Below are 12,562 nucleotides of genomic sequence, written 5' to 3' on the forward strand. Positions count from 1 at the left end.
ACGGGTGATGGAGCCCTTCTCTAGGGATGGCGGGGTAAAGGCTGGGCACTGCCACTAGGCCGCGCTGCAGCCACGCCTGGGAACGGTGGCTTTGTGGACATGGTGTTCTCTGCTCAGAACCCTGTTGGAGATTGCCCCATCTGCCTTCAGGCTGTGGGGGACTCCTAGGCCCTCCCAAACATGGGGCCTGCTGTCTTCTGGCCCTGGGAACGGGATCCATCCTTTATGCTCTCACAGAAGAAGGGCAGCCAGGCTGTGGGTGACATGGTGCCATGGCCTGCGACCCTCCACAGTGGGTGTGACTGAAACCATCCTTCAGCAACCTTGGACCCTTACTTCTGGGCCAGGTCAGTGTCCAGCCTGCACTCTCCCCGAGTAAGGAACAGGAAGGCTCATTCTCCAGGAGAAAGCCTAGGTGCTGGGTGGCCCTGTGCAGGTCTCAGGGTGCTAGTGGAGCTGCAGGGATGAGGCGAGGACAGTGCTCCTGTTTCCTGCTACCCTGTCCACAGCAGAGCTCCATGCCAGCCCTGTCCCTAAATGTGGTACTGTCTCAGACCAGGGCAGTCTGGGGAGATGACGCAACATGTGACTGACCATGGCTGCCTGGACCCCTGTGCAGGGGTTGTTCTCAGCTGGGCAGAGCCCACACAGGCTCACACCAGGGTGAGAGCCGCCTCAGGGCGTCTCTGCCTTTCCTGAACCCACTCCGCCCTGATGGAGACCTTGCATCAAGTGTGGATGGAGACCTTGCATCAATTGTCTTTTCGGAAGGAATTTATTGTTCTGGAACTGAAGTTGCTCACAGTCATCTGACAGGGGGTACACTGGATGGGGACGTCCGCGTGAGTCCGCGTGTGTCTGGAGTACAAAGAGGAAGGCCAAGGAGAGGTATTGCTTTCGGCACCCTCTGTCTCCCGGAGAAGCCCCCCCTCGCCCCCCCCCGCCGCTGTGCCGCGTGGCTCTGTCTCCTGGACAAGCCCCCGCTCCGGCTGTGCTGCGTGGCTCTTGCTGTTACAGGTGTTTGGTTTTGTTTTATGCCTGGAATCCCAGCCTGTGGTGGAGTTTCAATGTAACAGAAGCATTAAAATCTACACGAGGGGCCGGCAGGGGAGACACCACAGCAAAGGCATGCATCGGGCCTGCCCCCGCCTCCTGCGCCGCCCCGCGTCTGGTGCCAGCCTCGGGGGCCAGGCCGGCTGGACAGAAGGGATGTGAACGGAAGCCGGAGGCAGGGTGGAGCAAGGCGGGTCTGCGGTGGACAGTGGACAGCAGGCAGCGGGCAGGGTGGCCAGGCCCCTCACCTCACCACGTACAGGAGAAACACACTGCAGAGGCACACGCCACTGACTTTGTCTTTTTTTTTTTTTAAAGCTTTTTTTTTTTAATTTTAATTAAAAAAAATGCCCCGAGGTGGGCCTGCCATCCCGTGTGTCAGTGGGGTGCCAGCCCAGGGCCCTCTTTCTACCCCTTCACCCTCAGACACTAAACCAAGGTCACCCAGCCTGGCCTGGCCAGAGGGGCCGAGGTGTGGGTCACAGGGGGGTCTCAGCCGCCCTGCTTAGGACCACACCCAGCCCCAAGCCCCCCAACAGAGCTGGTGCTGCTTCTAGGCAGCAATAAAGCCACCTGGGGCAGAGCTACCCGCGCAGTTCTTTAAATATATATATGTATATGTATATAGAAATAACCAAGAGCAAGGAACCAAAACACAGAATCTCAGCCCTGCCCCCACGGTCCCCCCACCCCCACACCCTTTTCCAAAAACAACCAAGAAAAAAAAGTTTATAAAAATATCTTGCAGGAATTCTTTAAAGTTTACAGTAGCTTGCCAGCGCGCATCTACCGGCCAGCCCCACTGCCCCCAGCCCCCAACGGCTGTGTCCTCAGAGGGCACCTTGGCTCCGGACCCACCCTGCCCGAGACACACAGACAGACAGACGGCAGGGACAGACAGCAGGAGGGCATGCCGCCACCCCTTCCCTGAACAGAGAACAGAGAAATAAGGAAACTCAATAAATTAAAACAGCAAATAAATAATACTGGTCTCAGCCCAGCCCCACAGCCTGGCCAGCCCCAGGAGCTCCAGCGCCCACAGGGTCTGTTCCACTCAGCCAGGGAGGACCTTCAAAGCCAGGTGTGCCCGCGGCCCCCAGTGAGGCAGTGTGGGGAAATGGATGCAGACGAGACAGGAGGTGGCCCTGGAGAGGCCGAGGTGTGGAGGAGAGGAGACGGCCGGGAGGCCTCCAGGAGCGGCTTCGCCTGCCACGGCCCCTGCCCCGGAGACGGAGACGGCAGGGCAGGCTGTCCCTGCCGCAGGTCTGCTGGGCTGGAGGAGGCATCCGGAGCCGGGCCCTCCTCCCGCGGGCCATGCGGAGCTGCACGGGGGGGCCAGGGGTGGTGGACGTGCGCTGGCCTCGCCGCCCGCCCGGCAGCAGCAGGAGGAGGGAGGGCGGTCCGCAGCAGCTGCCTTCGGTCAGCCAGTGTCCGCGAGGAGCAGAGGGTGGCCTCCTGGAGGTGGCATGTTAGCTTTTCGGGATAATTCCTGGTATCAGAGCGGAAACAAGCGACGTCGTCAGAGACAGGCAGAGACAATGACCGCGAGAGAGAAAAGAGAGCGAGCGGCGCCCCGCCCGCACGCCGAGGCCCCGCGCTCTCCTTTGCTCCCAGGCTTGGAGGCAACGTCTGGGCGGGCGGCTGGCCCGGGTCCACACTAGGCGGTGGCGGTGGGCACCGCGGTCAGCGCTGTGCTGGGGAGGGACTAGTGTCTAAGGCTGCTCGCAGCGGGCAGCGGGCGGCCCCATCCCGGCCGTGTCCTTGCCCATGGGGTGCTCGGCGTCCCCTCCAGGGCCAGCGGCCGCGGAGTCGCCGAGGGGGCTGTGGGCACTCCGCTTGGCGGGCGTGCTGGGGGCTTGGGCCGCCTGCCCGTTCTTCTCGTCTGAAAAAAGTTGTTTAATTACGTCAAAGAAGTTACTCAATGGGCTGCCTGGGTACACAGAACAGAGACAAAAAAAGAAAAGAAAAAGAAAAGGGTGGGGGAGAAAGAGGAAGGGAGGGAAGGAGAGAGAACAAACAAACACATGAACGGAGAGGCCTTGAGGAGGAAGAAAAGCCCAAGGAGGTGTCAGAGAGGCGGGCGGGCGGGCAGGGCTGCAGCAAGCAGGCGGCAGGCGGGAGGCTCCCGCACCCAGAGGGGCCGCAGAGCCCTGGGAACCCCTCCTCTCCCCTCCCAGCCTGGGGGCTGGCGGACCCCAGTTCTGGAAATAGTGGTGTAAAGGCCAGGGCCCACTAGGAACCCCAAGATTGAGCAGGACCCTGAGGTCAGCAGCTGCCCCCTGCAGGAGCCTGCACAAGGGTGGGGAGGCTGCAGCCAGCACCCAAGGACTCAGCAAGGGAATGTGCCTCCCAGGAGGCCTGGAGCCAGCCCCTGGCCAGCATGGACATTCAGCAGCAGACAGACAGATGGACGGATGGGTGGACAGGCATGGAGGGCATAGGCAGGCAGGCAGGGGTCTGGGGACAGACAGCTAGGCCAGGTTCCTGATCCCAGAAAGCAGGAAGAATGGGCAGAAACAGGGTGACCACCCCTCCGGGGGCCTGTGCTCACTGCCCAGGCACGCCATTGGGGCACCTCAACTCTACTTCCTAACCTGACCTCCATCTAAGCCCAGAGCCCTGCAGGCCTCCTCCTCACCCTGCCAGGCCCAGCCGGTAGACAGAATCCATTCTGACTCCAGGCCAGCACCTGTACCTTGGACCCTCACCAACTTCAGGTATGGGGACCCCTCCCTTCCTGCTCCAAGCCTTGGGGTCCCTCCTGTGCCTGCCCTGGTCCTTGGGATGGACAGGGGCTGCGCAGGGAGGGGAGTGAGTGATGGTTACTGCTCCTGGCAGAAGATGGGGGCCGCGGGGCAGGGAGACTGGGTGGTCAGGTGCCTGTGCATTCACAGAGCCTCCAAGACAGCCTCAGGAGCACAGGGCAGCACTGGCCAGGCGGGCTGTGGGGTGCAGTGGGACCACGGCTAAGGTGCAGGTGAGCGTGAGGGATTCTTACCACATTTGGAAAGCTGCCCCGTCATCATTTCCATACAGTTAGTGGTGTCTGGAGCACAGAATGGAGAGAGGAGGGAGGGAGAGAGTGAAAAAGGCTGCCCACTCCTATCTGACCGGCTGGCCACCTGCAGCCTCTGGCAGGGCCCAGAGGGGTTGGGCCCAGATGGGTGGGGCCAGGAGTGGGCAGGGCCCAGACAGGGAAGATCTAGGACCAGGCAGTGCTGGGAGTGGGCAGGGCACAGGGCTAGGCCCTGAGGGCAGGGCTTAGAGCAAGGACAGAGTTGAGCTAGTGGCAGGGGTCAGGGCAGGAATCGCCTGCCCGCAGTGGGGCGGGAGCCAGGTGGCAGTGGAAGATCCCCAGCAGCCAGAGCCAGAAGGTAGGACGTAGCCCTGTCCTGGGGTCTGCCTGACTGCTCTGTCCCCTGCCTAACTAAGGACAGACATACTGCTCTGGCATGGTTTACACTGGCCCCTGGCATCTTCACTGCCACTCAGGCACTGCATGGGGTGGCTCCCACTCACCCCTCAACTTGTCTTGGCCCCCCTTCCTTGGCCTTCTCCCGCCCTCTGCTGAGCCTGGGAGTGTCCTGCTGGTAGGGGCCAAGGCTGGGGTGGTAGCAGAGCCCTGGGGTGGGAACTGTCCCTCCAAGCCCTCCCTGGGGCCTGCAGACAGATGGACATGTTCATGTGGCCTGCTCACTAGGGGCCTCTGAGCTTCCCCACCCCCACCCTGGGCTGGGTTCCCTGTCAGAGTGGCCACCAGGGTTCTGGAGGACAGGAGGTCCTGAGGAGCTGCGCTTGTCCCTTCTGTGAGGGACAAGCTCTGGAGCTAAGTCACTGAAGTATGGAGGAGGAGGCCAGGAATGGCTGGGAGGCAGGAGACCCATGGCAGGCAACAGTGGGACAGGCTGAGGTCCCAGGTCCACAAGGGGACAGACAGGGTCCAGAGTGAGCACCAACAGTCTGAAGGGCAGCGCTCAACAAAGGCCAGGGCTGGATGCTGGGGCTCTGCTCGTGGGGATGCCAGGAACAGAGAAGGACCTCAGCAGCTGAGTGGCCCCACCTGGGCTTCATCTGCCCCCAGACACACCCACCCTCCCAGAGCCGACGCGGCCTGTCGTCCTCAGCTCAGTCACCTGGCACTGCCTGCTGCGTCCAGCCTCTGTTTCACTCTGCTCTACGGTGGGGCCTGGCCCTTAGGAGGCACAGGCTGCTCAGGTCGACTGCACGTCCCCCTGCCCCAAAACAGTGCCTGCCTGGGCACCTGGCCCACCCTGCTTCCTGCCCACTGCACTGGCTGGCTCCCAGGAGTGGGGGCTCCCTGGAGTCTGGGCCAGGGCTAGGGCTGTCACCGTGGGGTGACGAGGTGCATGTTGGAGGCACATCCACAGATGATGGCAGGAAGATGGAATGAGATGGGGGCAGGGTTAAACAGGACCTCCAGGACCCCACACACGCACAAAAGTGATGGACAGGCCCCAGCTGTGGAGACAGCAGGCTGGGAAAAGGGCCCAGTGAGACCCAGCTGGCTGTGGGGCTCAGAGAGGCTGGGCTTGGGCTGTTTTGTGTCTCCAAGGCCCCAACCCCCTTGCATGACTCACCATGACCCCATGCATACACTCAGCAAACCCTTGGCTAACAGACAGCCATGCACGTGCCCAGGTCCTGCCTCCTGGGGCCCACACGCGTGTGCCATGCACAGGGCCAGGTGTGCAGCTGTTGCCTCTCCCCACCAGATGCCAGTGGCCTGGATGCCCCTGCTGGCCAGGGCCTAGCAGCCCTCCCCTGAGTACCCTGCTCTGCGGCCAGGTCCCTGTGCTGCTCAAGGCAGGGCTTCAGGTAGTCAGGAGCTGCAGGGAGATGGGGAGCCCCAGCCCTCTTAGGGTGCTGTGGCAGGGAGCCCCCAAGGGGCAAGGCCTGGGTCTCTACTCCCAGAGCCTGCTCAGGTGGCCCCAGTGTCCAGCTGCCTGGGTGCTGGGCCCGCTGGCCTGTCCAGGGCCAGAACAGACGAGTGGGCCTAGGGTGCCCCTCTCAAGGCCAGCCTGGCTCTTGCCAGGCCCTGCCCGCAGCCCCTCCCCACCCCGGCAGCAGGCCGGACACCTTACCTGCCAGCGTCAGAGGCTACTCTCGTAGCTGGTGGCCACCTTCTGGCCCTTAAGCCCAGCACCCCAGCTTAGTCCTGGCACTGGCGGGGGGGGTTCTACAGTGGACAAGAGGCACCTTTCAGTGTGCTGCCGCCCGCTGTGCCCGGGGAGGGGCCCTGCTTCCTGAGCGGTGCAGCCACAGCTTGGGGCAGGGAGGCCGTGCTGGGCCTTCACACCTCCCGTCCACACAGCGCCACTGGCCACGCCCCACTCGCTAGCCACAGGTGCCCTAGCTGAGCCTCCGCCTCACCTGACAGGTGCTGGGCAGACGGCTGGTCATGGGTGCTCAGCAGCTGGGCCTGGATGGTCTCCACCACCCTCTTGAAGCGGCGGCTGGGACCTGGGGGAGATAGGGGTCATATCCCTGTGCCGCACAGCCATCCAAAGCTGCCCCCGGCCACAAGCTCACCTGAGAGCAGGGTGAAGGTGACAGAGTAGATGCCGTTCTCCTTCTGGGCCTCACCACCCTCAGTGTAGGTGATGTCCACCTGGAACTTGACCGGCTTCTGGAACACGGCCGGGCCCCCCGTCGCCTTGTACTCAGCCCGGAAGCTCGTCTGGGAGATGACGCTGTGGCTGAGGCTGGGGATCTGAAGAGCACAGAGCGCAGCATGAGCGTAGCCGGCCCTCCTGGGAGGCAGCCTGGGCGGCAGCCCTGCAGCTCAGCCCTGCTCGACCCAGAGAATCCAGGCCGCAGGCCCCGTGCTCCTGAGTCTGTTGCCAGGTCTGTGAGGCAGGCGTGGTGCAGGCAAGACTAACAGAGTCACTGTCCCCAGCCCCCGCCTGTCAGGAGCATGCAAACTGTGGCCCTGGGGTCTGCGGGGAGGGCCTGCGGGGAGGGCCAGGAGAACCCCTGCAGCCTGAGGCTGGGGAGCAGGAGCTAAGGGGAGCATCAGAGCACCCTACTCAGGGTGCAGACTGTGTCCCCTGACCTGGGTCTTCCGGAGCCCAGGCACACAGGGGCTGAGTCCTCCCCAGCTCAGTCAGATCCACAGTGCTGAGCAGCATGGGCAGAGCCATGGCAGACAGGCCGCACCAGCACATGGCCTCTGGCCAGCACTGGGAAGGGACCAGGGCCCTGGCTCTGGCTGACGCGGGGCTGGCGACCCAGGAGCAGCACGCAGGGACATGGTAGATGGGGCTGGGAAGGGGACAGGCCCAGGCCTGAGAGCAGTGAGGGACTGCAAGAGAACAGGTGTCTTCTGCGGCCTGAAACCCAACTGTTGTCCCGGGCTGGGCATCCCCGGCAGGGTTTGAGCCGTCTCTGGGGCACCGGGGGGTCCTTAGCTGTAGACACACAGGTAGTAAGGCTTGAGGGTCCCTCGGGCAGTGTGTCCAGTGGGGAACAGCCACCCTGGGGGGGGGCATCCTCAGTGTGGATGGCCACAGTACAGGATGATTCTCCTGGGCCAAGTGCCAGCACATTGTGGACCAGGATGGACTAGGGTGGGGATATGAGCTAAGAAGGCCTCAGACAGGCCTGGCCTAGCACAAGGCAGTCCCAAGACAGGACACCAGCCAGGACAGGATGTCAGGAGGGACAGAAGCCCCCTGAAGGGACCGAGAGCTCACATCCTGGCTACAACAATATCTCTACTCAAGTCTTTGAGGATCCTTCTGCTCTTCAGAACCCAAAAGATGAGACACCCATTCAAGGCCCCAAGCCTGGCCCCCCCTCACAGGGACCACTGGGTTCCATGGGCAAGGTAGGGGCTGTGTGAGGCCTACAAACCAATGGGTGAGGAGAGGGGCACAGGAAACAGGTGTCCACAGAAGGTCAGCAGGAACCCACACAGGTCCCTCAAGCTCACAGCCTCCCTTGAGCTGTGTGGCCACCTGCATTCACCCTCAGCCTCTAGCCCACCCTATGCCCAGAGCCCATCCCTCCACAGCCAGCCCAGAGCAGCCCCCCACCCCTGCTGCAGGCCAAGGGCCTCCAGCAGTGCTTCTCCAAGAAGGAAAGCATGTGGGCAAGAGGGCACCAAGGCTTGTTCTGGGCCCCAGCTGCCTGCCTGCATAGGCTGGACCCGGGGGGGGGGGGGCAGCCCGCCAGGCCCTGCCTTGGCCTCACCGATAAGAAAGCATGCACAATGTCCGCCTTGATGGAGCTCAGGGGCTTGTCCTTGATGACGAGGAAGATCTGCTCCTCCTTCTCCAGGTTGATGAAGTTCCCGAACCAGGACTTCTTGGCCAGCCTGGGGACAGACTGTGATGACTGGCAGGCCCACCACCGGCCCCCAATGCTGGCCCCATCTCACCCCTAATTCACCCACTCCCAACACCACTGTATGGCCAAAACCCATAACCATCTCCCCAAACTCAGCCCCAAACCTTAACCTGACCCCCACACTAACCCTAACCTAGCCCAAGCCTGTGGTCCCAACCCTCTCCAAACGTACTAACTCCACCTCCTACCCTGAACCTGCTCTCAGAGGCCCTGCTGGTCTCAGCTGCACATGCTGGACACCAGCCAGGCAGGCAGGGGTGGGAGCTAGAAGGGAGCCCGAGCCCTGCCCTTCTCTCAGGTCCCTGGGTTTGGGGTAGTCTGCTGTGCCCGTCCTGGCAGAAGTACCCCCAACCTGGTGTACAGGCAGGCGTGGGAGAGAAGCTGCAGACAGCAGGGCCACGTGCCCCTTTCATCTGGTAGGTGTCCTAGGGATGATGGCTGCTGGCTCTGCCTGGGAGACCAGGCCCCACATGTAGATCCTGGACTCCCAGACCTGGTCCAGGGCCAGTGTGATCTACACCTGGCCATGGGATTCACCTTACCACAGCCTTATTTCCTCAGACTGACCCAGCACCGGATGACCGCTGGCCTGCCAGCACCCACTGCTGCCCAGCGGGCCTCAGCTGCCTGACAGGCAGGCCTGGGCCCACATGGCCCCCTGCCACCCCAGGTCATCCTGCTCCTCATCCTCACTGCATGAGGCCATCCTTCCCCTTTCCACTCTTTCCTAAGTCACAGATACCATCTGCGGTGGAGCCCCTGCCCGGACAGGAGCTGGATGCCAGTGTGTTGGGCAGACACTGCCAGCCTCAGTTGCATCCATAGGGGGCTACTGCCCCTGGGAACTGGAACCAGGGGGATATGGCAAACGTGCAGGTGGCACCTCTGAGTGAGGGCAAACGGCTCAGCCTCTTGCCACCTTGCTGGCAGTCTCCCCACCGAAGCCCTGGGGACCCAGCCTGCCCACCACCGCAGGGCTGGGAGGGGCTCCTCCCCAGTGCGCTCAGACCCGCCACAGTGCCCAGTGGAGCACATCCAGGCTCCCGCCCTGGAAACCAGGAGTTGCTGAGCTTGCAGGGACCTCTCCCCAACGGCCACCAGCCTGCACACCGGCAGCCGGAGGGCAAACACATCTAGTGCACCCACACAGGCTGGGGTGGCCATGCAGAGGCTGCTGGCAGGAGGGAGATACCCCCATGCCACTGCCAGCAGCTGGGCCCAGGGCAGATAGGGGGAGCAGCAAGGGCAGGAGGACCTGCGCGGGCAGCACCCGCCCTGGGCTGGCCTGAGGCTCAGCATGACTTTTGAGCACAAGGTTCCCACCCAGCCCCTTCATGCTCCTGCTGCCCAAAGCCCACAGTCATCTTGTTTGAAGCTCTCTGAGTAAGCTCTTGGCCTGACCATGCCCAGTACCCACGTCAGGGCCTGAAGACCAGGGGCACTCGGGGCCTCCTACAGAGCAGACAGGAAGACACAGAGGGGTTTCTGAAGCCCCTCCTTCAAGGAAGACAGAGAATAACAACTGAGGTCTTGGACTTTGGGTTCTGTGGTGTGGCATCTGGCACAGAGGGTCCCCTGTCTAAAAGAAGCCCAATGACCAGAGGGGCCTGAGTGGGCTGGGGTGGTTCTGCTGGAGCTCTAATGTTCGCATGGCTGGGCCATATCGTCCAGCCTGGGTGTGGACACCAGGTGTCTGGGGATGAGAACAGCACTTAGATCCGGGAACTCAGGGAAACAGACCACCCCTCAGGAAGGGGGCCTTGCTTGACAGGCTTCCCAAGAGGAGAGAATTCTCCAGTCTTCGCAAGGAAGCGGGTTACACTGTGGGCAATCAAGGGAGCCTGTCCTCAGAACGGAGGAGGTGATGGCGTCTTGAGCCTGGGGGCCACTGCATCTGCTCAGGCCCTTGGGAGGGGATGAGGCTCCGAGGGCCCCCACCAGCGAGAGAGGAAGCGGGTTGGTGCTTTCTTCCAACTTTTCCAAAACCCAGAAGACTTGCAAGTCTGAGGCTGAAAGCTTTTGACAGCAGCCCAACTGACAGCAGAACCAAATAGGGTTCCCAGGCACCCGCTGGCCACCGTGCCTCCGCCACAACGTGACAGAAAGTCCACGGCTCCCTGCATATGCCGCTCCCAGAGGGTTCAGCACAGAGCAGGCTGCCTCCCGGGGTTCCTTACTGAGCACCAATGGCAGGATAAGTCTTTCCCCTCGCTCTGACAAGGCTGTCCCCACCACCATTGTGGGCAGAGGCCACAAGACCCCCACCAGGCTGTGCTCTGCAGCAGCACTGCACAAGGGTCACACAGCACTTCCACACATGTACATCAGCAGTGGCCAGAGAGCTGACCAGTAGAGGCCACTGTGGAGGACAAAGAGAGGGTTGGACGCTCACAGGCGTCACCATGGGATGTGTACAGGCACCTGGTGTCTGCAGGGTGGCCATGGCTCTGCCTGCCTGGGTGTCCTTTCCTCAAGTTCAGCATTCAAGAGGGCCAGGGCCAGGTCTCACTCTGCCCACTCCATCGTCACCAAGCCTCTGCCAAGGCCATGTCCCCAAGCTCCTACCAAGCCTGCTAGGTCCTCCATGTTGCTGCTGAGCCCTGCATCCTGCAGCTGTCCCTCCTCAGCAAAGCCTGACTTCCTGAGACCCAACTGTCCCTACGATCTCCCAGGCCCTGGGAAGCACAGTGCACCCCCTGCACACCTCACCCCAGTGGGGCCCAAGGTGAGACTCAGCAGCCCCAGTTGGTCCCTGCCTGCAGTGGGACCAGGGGAACAAGCAGGGCCGCCTCGAGAAGGCCCCCACCTGCCCTTAGGAAGAGTCTCCCAAGTCCCTCCCCAGCTGGTCTGGTGTCCAGGTGCCAGGAGACCTCCAGGATCCACTTACTCTGGGGAGGACTCCGGGGTCAGGTTGGACATCTCCTCGGGTGTGGGAACTGCACACAAGGGAAGAAGAGGGAGAGGCTCAGCCCCTGCCCCAGCTCCCCCATCAACCCCACCAGCCCTCAGCCTGCAGGGAGCTGTCCAGCCTCTGGTGCTGAAGTCGAGCTGTGTCTCCTTCAGCCTCCAACCAGCCCAGACCCAGCTGGTCACCCAGCACCGTGCAGGGCCTGTGCACTGCCCACCACCCGTGCGTGGCAGCCGACCCTCTTCCCTGGGCTCAGGCAGCTCGAGCTGACAGCTGGCGATGCCGACACCCAGAGGTGCTGGCCCAGCCTGTGTGAGGTGAGCCTCGGGCAACGTGGCTGCTGCCACAGCTTCTGGTAGAATAGCCCCCAAGAAGGCGGGGGATACAGGGTACAGTGGGGAGCGTGAGGGGAGGAGCTGGGATGGGGTGAGGGCAGACTTGAGAGGGCACCAAGGCTGCAGAGCAGCCCCCAGACCCTGCCATCTGTAGGCAACTCCAATAGGGCTGGGCAGGCCCTGGAGCTGTCCCCTGCCCTGGCCGGTGCTGGCTCTGACCTTGAAGTTTCCGGCGGTGGAAGCGGGGAGAGCCCAGGAAGCTGTTCTTGATGGAGTTGAGCCGTGTCCGCCAGGGCACCCCTCCAACACTTGGGCTGGATGGCGGTGTGGGGTTGGGCGTGCCGGCTGGGCTCTCCTTTGGCGTGTGGACGGGCGTCCCCTTGGGGGTAGGGAGGGGACTGCCCCTCGGCGAGGGGTGAGGGGTCACCTGTATGGTGGGGACAGATTTGGTGTTCGGTTCAGTCCCAGCGGGAGGGAGCCGGGCAGGGGGTGGCAGGGCCAGGGGGCCTGGGGGCAAGGCCAGCGGGGGGCTGAGGCTGGCGACAGGAGGCTGGGCCTGGGTGCAGGCAGGGAGTGGACTGGACGTGGTGCCCTGTAGTGGCTTGTCGGTGAGCTTGGCCTTGCACGGCAAGGTCTGGGTCTTGGGGTTGGGCCGTGGGGCGGCCTGTGGAGGGAGGACGGGTCCAGGCCGCGAGGTGCTCCGGCAAGCTTCAGGCTCCAGGGAGGTGGCCAGGGGGCAGGCCGTGGAGGGGAGCTCGGGGGGAGGGGGGGGCAGGATGGACTTTCTAATGGGCTACGAGGGAGCAGAGAACAAGCGGGCAGGGTGACATGCAGCCGCCCACATGCCCCACCCGCCCCATGCAACCCAGCATCAGAGCATCAAACAGGACCCCAAGCA

At 62.9% G+C, this 12,562-nt stretch overlaps 1 protein-coding gene across 1 annotated transcript in view; it reads right to left on the minus strand.

Annotated features, from left to right (window-relative positions):
- Nucleotides 1–1,259: 1,259 nt before the first annotated feature.
- Nucleotides 1,260–12,562, minus strand: part of BRSK2 (BR serine/threonine kinase 2) — a 54,860-nt gene continuing 43,557 nt past the window's right edge. Inside the window, exons 15-21 of the mRNA XM_081278552.1 lie at nucleotides 11,884–12,457; nucleotides 11,309–11,357; nucleotides 8,266–8,389; nucleotides 6,604–6,784; nucleotides 6,445–6,534; nucleotides 4,052–4,099; nucleotides 1,260–2,935 (exon numbers count right to left, since the gene is read on the minus strand). Of these exons, the coding sequence (XP_081134678.1) occupies nucleotides 2,766–2,935; nucleotides 4,052–4,099; nucleotides 6,445–6,534; nucleotides 6,604–6,784; nucleotides 8,266–8,389; nucleotides 11,309–11,357; nucleotides 11,884–12,457 (1,236 nt within the window). The 3' untranslated portion in view covers nucleotides 1,260–2,765. The remainder of the gene's footprint in view (nucleotides 2,936–4,051; nucleotides 4,100–6,444; nucleotides 6,535–6,603; nucleotides 6,785–8,265; nucleotides 8,390–11,308; nucleotides 11,358–11,883; nucleotides 12,458–12,562) is intronic.

The sequence above is a fragment of the Spermophilus citellus genome (genome assembly GCF_964194105.1).
Source record: "Spermophilus citellus genome assembly, chromosome: 2".
NCBI classification, from domain to species: domain Eukaryota; kingdom Metazoa; phylum Chordata; class Mammalia; order Rodentia; family Sciuridae; genus Spermophilus; species Spermophilus citellus.